Source organism: Micromesistius poutassou, assembly GCF_964030765.1.
Source record: "Micromesistius poutassou genome assembly, contig: SCAFFOLD_1128, whole genome shotgun sequence".
NCBI lineage: Eukaryota > Metazoa > Chordata > Actinopteri > Gadiformes > Gadidae > Micromesistius > Micromesistius poutassou.
Genome location: NW_028179453.1, coordinates 10,001 through 17,059, shown reverse-complemented (window position 1 = coordinate 17,059; position 7,059 = coordinate 10,001). Strand labels below are relative to the sequence as shown.

General features: G+C 50.8%; 1 protein-coding gene across 2 annotated transcripts; it reads left to right on the top strand.

Annotated features, from left to right (window-relative positions):
- Positions 1-106: 106 nt before the first annotated feature.
- p2rx2 (purinergic receptor P2X, ligand-gated ion channel, 2) lies at positions 107-6,298 on the top strand. 2 transcript variants are annotated; one of them, XM_084489777.1, is made up of 12 exons: positions 107-363; positions 1,150-1,285; positions 1,516-1,587; positions 2,823-2,898; positions 3,128-3,224; positions 3,331-3,411; positions 3,501-3,654; positions 3,747-3,877; positions 4,172-4,262; positions 4,423-4,488; positions 4,695-4,772; positions 5,680-6,298. In XM_084489777.1, exons 1-12 carry the CDS (start codon positions 170-172, stop codon positions 6,037-6,039), a joined length of 1,536 nt encoding a protein of 511 aa, XP_084345903.1. In that variant the 5' UTR covers positions 107-169; the 3' UTR covers positions 6,040-6,298. The 2 variants fall into 2 exon arrangements, with proteins under 2 accessions (XP_084345903.1, XP_084345904.1); XM_084489778.1 differs by lacking the exon at positions 5,680-6,298 and adding an exon at positions 5,202-5,398.
- Positions 6,299-7,059: the final 761 nt, after the last annotated feature.

Genomic DNA, 7,059 nt, shown 5'->3' with positions numbered 1-7,059 from the left:
GGGAAGGAAGGAGAGAAGAAAGCGAGAGAGAGGTGAGAGAAAGAGCAAGAGAGAGAGAGGGAGAGAGAAGAGAGAGAGAGAGAAACAAAGAAACGAAAAAGAGAGAGAGAGGACAGAGGGAGACAACAGTCTCAGATCTCCACCGACTCACAGCCAGAGGAGGAATGATATGTCCAAGCACAGACCAGGCAGACACCAGACGCTGAAGCACTTCTGCAACACGATGGGGCTGCTGGGCTTCTTCAAGGACTACCTCCTGGGCTTCCTGGACTATGAGACCCCCAAGGTGATGGTGGTGAGGAACCGGAACCTGGGAGTCATCTACAGAGGGGTGCAGTTCCTGGTCATCACCTATTTCATCTGGTAAGGCTCGGTTTCTTCTTCGTCACGACTCATTTCTAAATGTATCATATATTTTTAAGAATGGTTGATCTTGAGAAATGTATATTTGATTAGATTAGATTAGATTAGATATACTTATATATATACTTATACTATTGTCATGTCCTGCATGAACATTGTCTTTGGTCTCACTGATGAAACATACATTAGAATAGACACATTCATTTCATTAAACATAGACATATATACACCAGATTGGCATAGCACATCACATATACCCCCTCCCTCTAGCCCACATACACATACATCAGATACAACAGGCACCAGTTCCAGCCCAGAATCTTCGACTATCCTAAAACAAACACTATAATTATTCACTAACTATAGCAAAGGTTTTTTATTGTTTTGAAGTATGGCGAGCTCTGCTTGTTTGTTTGCTTCGAGAGGTGTGTCCCCTGAGACGTTTTGCTTGTAACCACACAGAAATAGTTTTGGCGTCAACTTGTACGCCGATGCATTAAACGGTATGCATGGAGACATGAGCTTCCTGTCTGAGTCTTCTTGTGGTTTAGAAAAGCCTTTCGCTTGAAATGAATGCAAAACAAAAGCCCTAACAAAACGGATGGATTGCAGGATAATTGATGAGGGAGAGGGACAGGGTCTTACAGGCCATTACTGACCTGAAATCTGATCTCAACCGGGATTTTATATACCCTTCAGCCCTGAACACGTGGTGGTGTGTAGAGTTCTATTATGTGATATGTTGTTATACGCTCTGTGAGGAGGTGACAGCGTGTGTGTGTCCAGGTACGTCTTCATCAAGGAGAAGGCCTACCAGGACTTCGAGTCGGGTCTGGAGAGCTCCGTGCACACGAGGATGAAGGGCACGGCGGTGCAGGGGGGGCTGGTGCATGACGCTCAGGAGTACGCCCACCCCTCAGAGGTCAGGCACACACACACACACACTCAGACACACACACATGCAGGCAGGCATGAACACATGAACGCACGCACACGCACACATACACATGCACATGCACATGCACACGCACGCACCTATGCACGCACACATGCATGTCCATGAACGCACACACGCTCACCCCATCAGAGTTGAGTCACACTGTAACGCTGCAGCCCACCAGCTAACCAGGGGATGTTAACCTTCCTCTCCAGGGGTTCGAGGTGATGAGCACCACGGTCAGACGAGACGTGACCCACGACCAGACGCAGGCCACCTGCGCCGAGGTGAGCTCAGCTAGCCTTCTGGGAACAGTGGAACAGTGCTCTGGTAACTGTACCCACTGCACACTGTACACTGTACCCACTGTACCCACTGTACCCTGTACCCACTGTACACTGTACACTGTACCCACTGTACCCTGTACCCACTGTACCCACTGTACACTGTACACTGTACCCACTGTACCACTGTACCCACTGTACCCACTGTACACTGTACCCACTGTACCACTGTACACTGTACACTGTACACTGTACCCACTGTACCCACTGTACACTGTACCACTGTACACTGTACCCACTGTACACTGTACCACTGTACCACTGTACCCTGTACCCACTGTACACTGTACCCACTGTACACTGTACCCACTGCACACTGTACCCACTGTACCCACTGTACCATTGTACCCACTGTACACTGTACCCACTGTACACTGTACCACTGTACCCACTGTACACTGTACCCACTGTACCCACTGTACACTGTACCCACTGTACACTGTACTCACTGTACCCACTGTACCCACTGTACACTGTACCACTGTACCCACTGTAATAACAGTACAAACTGTAATAACTAATAACTGTACAAACCGTATAACTGTAGAAACTAAAAAACAAACTGTATTAAGTGAAAGGGGAGGTGACCTGTTTCAGGGCCAGGCTCCTCCCTGAAGTGGCTCAGTGGCGTTTTCAGACGCTCCCCTCCCCTCACAGCGTTGTGGTTACACTCCCCTCCCCTCACAGCGTTGTGGTTACACTCTCCCCTCCCCTCACAGCGTTGTGGTTACACTCCCCTCCCCTCACACTCTCCCCTCCCCTCACAGCGTTGTGGTTACACTCTCCCCTCCCCTCACAGCGTTGTGGTTACACTCCCCTCCCCTCACACTCTCCCCTCCCCTCACACTCTCCCCTCCCCTCCCAGCGTTGTGGTTACACTCTCCCCTCCCCTCACACTCTCCCCTCCCCTCACAGCGTTGTGGTTACACTCCCCTCCCCTCACACTCTCCCCTCCCCTCACACTCTCCCCTCCCCTCACAGCGTTGTGGTTACACTCTCCTCTCCCCTCACACTCTCCCCTCCCCTCACAGCGTTGTGGTTACACTCTCCCCTCCCCTCACACTCTCCCCTCCCCTCACAGCGTTGTGGTTACACTCTCCCCTCCCCTCACAGTGTTGTGGTTACAGTGTATCCGGTTCAGATCCTAACAGGCAGCTTGTCTTCATCTGTCCTTGCAGCATTTCTCCGTCCCAAAGGCCAACTGTACCGAGGACTCGGACTGCACTGAGGGAGAAGTGAACTTTGATGGCCACGGTACACTTTGATCTTCCTAGAACCTTCTCCTCCCCGTCAGACAGACGTCCCTTCATGTGTTCTAACACATGAGAGACAGACAGGCTGTCTATCTCCTCGTGTGTTTTAAACATGAGAGAAAGACAGACAGGCTAGCGTCTGTCTTCATGTGTTTTAAACACAAGAGACAGACACACATGAAGGAGAGACAGACAGCCGGTCTGTCTCTCATGAGTCCGTCCCCCCCCAGGCCGGAGGACGGGCCGCTGCGTCCCGTACTACGACCAGGCCTTCCGGACCTGTGAGGTCCAGGCCTGGTGCCCGGTGGAGGAGTACGCCGCCGCGCGGTGAGTCCCCCTCGCCGCTCTGACGCGCGCTGGGCCCACCTGGGGGTTGCCATGGTGATGACGGGGTGTTGTGGTTGTTGTTGTTGTTGTTGTTGTTGATTACCAGGGAGCCCCCGTTGCTGGAGGCCTTCAACTTCACCGTCTTCATCAAGAACATGATCCGTTTCCCCATGTTTAACGTGGCCAGGTGTGTGCAACACACACACACACACACACACACGCACACAGACAGACGTGGGTGTTCCCGTGCAGAGGGTGATGTCCTCTCGTCCCCAGAGGGAACATCAAAGAAACGGCGAAGAAGCGCGACCTGCAGAAGTACCTGGCGCGCTGCCACTACCACGCGCTGAAGGAGCCCTACTGCCCCGTGTTCCGGCTGGGCTACATCGCCCAGCAGGCCGGCCAGGACTGGGCCGGCCTCTGCCAGACGGTGAGGGGGACGCCTCCTGAGGCTCTCACCGTGTAACGGGACGTGTGTAATGTAAGAAGAGAACCTTGAACATGAAGCTTCTTCCTCTTCAGGGCGGCGTCATCGGGGTCTTCATCAACTGGCAGTGTGACTTCGACCTGGACTCCTCCAAATGCAAACCCACCTACTCCTTCCGCCTCCTGGACACCAGGAAGGACCTCCCGACCGCGGGCTACTACTACAGGTCTACCCCCCCCCCCTCTACCCCCCCCCACAGCGGGCTACTACTACAGGTCTACCCCCCCACAGCGGGCTACTACTACAGGTCTACCCCCCCCCCCCCTCTACCCCCCCCCCCCCCCCCCCCCCTCCCCACCACGGGCTACCACTACAGGTCTACCCCCCCCCCCCCCCAGACCCTACAGGTCTGCTCTACCACTACAGGTCTACTCCCCCCCCCCCCCCAGACCCTACAGGTCTGCTCTACTACTACAGGTCTGCCCCCCTCCCCCCCCCAACGGTCTCTCTGTGTCCTCAGGTTCGCTAAGTACTACAGGCGGAACGGCGTGGAGTCCAGGACGCTCATCAAGGCCTACGGGATCCGCCTGGACGTCATCGTCCACGGATACGTAGGTGGCCTGGTGGTGGACATGTTGACATCATGTCAACATGGTTCATGTGGATGTCAACATGTTTCACAACGTCTCCACATGTCAAGCCTGTGTGTGTGTGTGTGTGTGTGTGTGTGTGTGTGTGTGCGTGTTTCACAACATGTTTCACACCCTGCAGGCGGGGAAGTTCAGCCTCATTCCAACCATCATCAACTCAGTGACGGCGTTGGGTTCCGTGGGGGTGGTGAGTATTTGGGATTGATGATTTAATAATCATAACATTCATAATAACAATAATAATACATTATATTGATGTACTACTTTAATTGGTACCGTCCAGTCAGGTGCTGGATGGTGCATTAAAACCGTCCTGTAATGCCAGTGTGGCGTTGTGGTGTAAATATCATCACGTGTCGTTTACCACTTGGTTCTTTGATTGGCTCATTCCAGTGTTCCATACTCTGTGATTGGATCCTGCTCACCTTCATTGACAAGGACGAGATCTACAGCAACAAGATGTTTGACGACGTAAGTGAAGAGTTTGAACACCTTTTAAATGGGAATCGGTATTTTCGTATAAAGCTAAATAATGGGCATATATTTTCTCGATTTCTTTTTTAGAACTGACCATTTTTTTTATTTTTTCATTAAATTTTTAACCTTTATTTAACCAGGAGAAGTCTCATTGAGATTAAAAATCTATTCTACAAGAGAGTCCTGGCCAAGAGGTTGACCGATATTTGTCATAGTTGATTACATACAAAAACCATCTCTACACAATATAGTGTGCATGAGAAGCTCTGTGTTCATGATGTAGAGCAGAGAAAGGCTCCTCATGGTGCATGAGAAGCTCTGTGTTCATGATGTAGAGCAGAGAAAGGCTCCTCATGGTGCATGAGAAGCTCTGTGTTCATGATGTAGAGCAGAGAAAGGCTCCTCATGTTCTGACCTCTGCAGTCCAGTCAAGACCCGGTCCAGCCCATTTCTACTGCCTTCACCATCGTCAGCTACGGGTCAAACCATTCCGACCTGTCAGAGGGGGTGGCGCTGTGAGGCCAGTTTTACAGACTGTTTTACAGACTGTCCTGTGACCAACAACCGACCAACACTCCACTCAAGTGCAAATGTTGGCAGAGAATAAGAATAAAGGAGTTTTGCTGCACATTAAACCTCTAAATACGTCCTCTAATAAAAGCCCTTTCCCTAGAACAGTTTTCTATACGCTACCTTAAACTTTCTGATTTCCAGACATAACCACTATAACCAATCGCTGAACCGTGTTACGTTTCCAAACTAACATTAAACAGAACCTATTTATCAACTTATTGTGGGCCTCATTTCTGTTGCTAATTGTGTCACAATTAAAACCAAAGTCTAATGCAAAGCCTTTGAATTGTCTGCTGATCTGTAGTTCATTTGATCCTCTGATGTCCAGAGACAGAGAGAGAGGGATGGGGAGGGGAGACTCCATCCAGCAGTAATCACATCACGTCCACGTTTCCCACAAAAAGGATCCTCTAACCCGATTGTGGGAAGCGTGATCCTTATTGGGTCGGATCCTGCTGGGAAGGAAACGACGCGGACGGTGAGACTGGAGCGTCCTCTTCTCCCACCGAGGACCACGTCAGCGAGTCACCAGCCTGACATTAAAGAGAGAGACAGGGACGTGTTCAGAGGAGGGCCACACGGAGCACTGCGGGGGGCCGAGCAGAGCGGTCAGTCCACCGCTGAGTGCTCTCCCTCCTCCATCGGAGGCCGCCCATCAGCCAGAGGAACAAACGGATTACGTGGCTGAATGTGATTACTGGTCCAGAAGAGACGGCCACAGGAAGGGGACGATCAGATTAGCCGCACTGAGGTTAATGACCTTTTGGATCGATGACTTAATGCACACTCTGGTCACTGCGGGAAGGCTTGTCTTCACCTCTGATTATTAACTGTTGGGTCCTATGCTCACATGAAAACATATTAGTGTTCATTATTATTTATAATACGACTGGTCTAGTCTGGGTTTGACTCCCTCCCTGACCTGCTCCAATAACAACGTTCATCTAAATTCACTGTCTATCGCTTTGGACAAAGCTAAAAAGCTTAATGACTAAATTGTTAAATGTTATATTCTGTATGTTAGTCATTTAGAAATAATTAATCATTGTTTAACTCATGCTGGGTTGTGGGGCGCTCTTCACTGGCCTCAAACCCGACCTCTGGTGGCCGCTGTGGTGTACTGCAACTCATCGCCTCAATTTGTTTTACAACATAAAAGAAAAAAAGAAAATCTGATTATTCAGATAGAAGATATCCCCCTTTATGACTCAGCCCCCTAGACAGTGGTGACTCCGCCCCCTAGAGACAGTGGTGACTCCGCCCCCTAGAGACACTGGTGACTCCGCCCCTACAGAGACACTATGGGGCTTGGGGCCCTACAGAGACACTATGGGGCTTGAGGCCCTACAGAGACACTATGGGGCTTGGGGCCCCTACAGAGACACTATGGGGCTTGAGGCCCCTACAGAGACACTATGGGGCTTGGGGCCCTACAGAGACACTATGGGGCTTGAGGCCCTACAGAGACACTATGGGGCTTGGGGCCCTACAGAGACACTATGGGGCTTGGGGCCCTACAGAGATACTATGGGGCTTGAGGCCCTACAGACACTATGGGGCTTGAGGCCCCAGCAGAACATCGTGACCATGGGAGACAGCGACGAGATCAGGAGATGGTTAAAGTTGTGGTCCAAGATGATGATATGAAGTAAGAACAATCAATAATCTGGGTAACAGGAAATCCATTTATTAAAAATGTTGAAGCAAA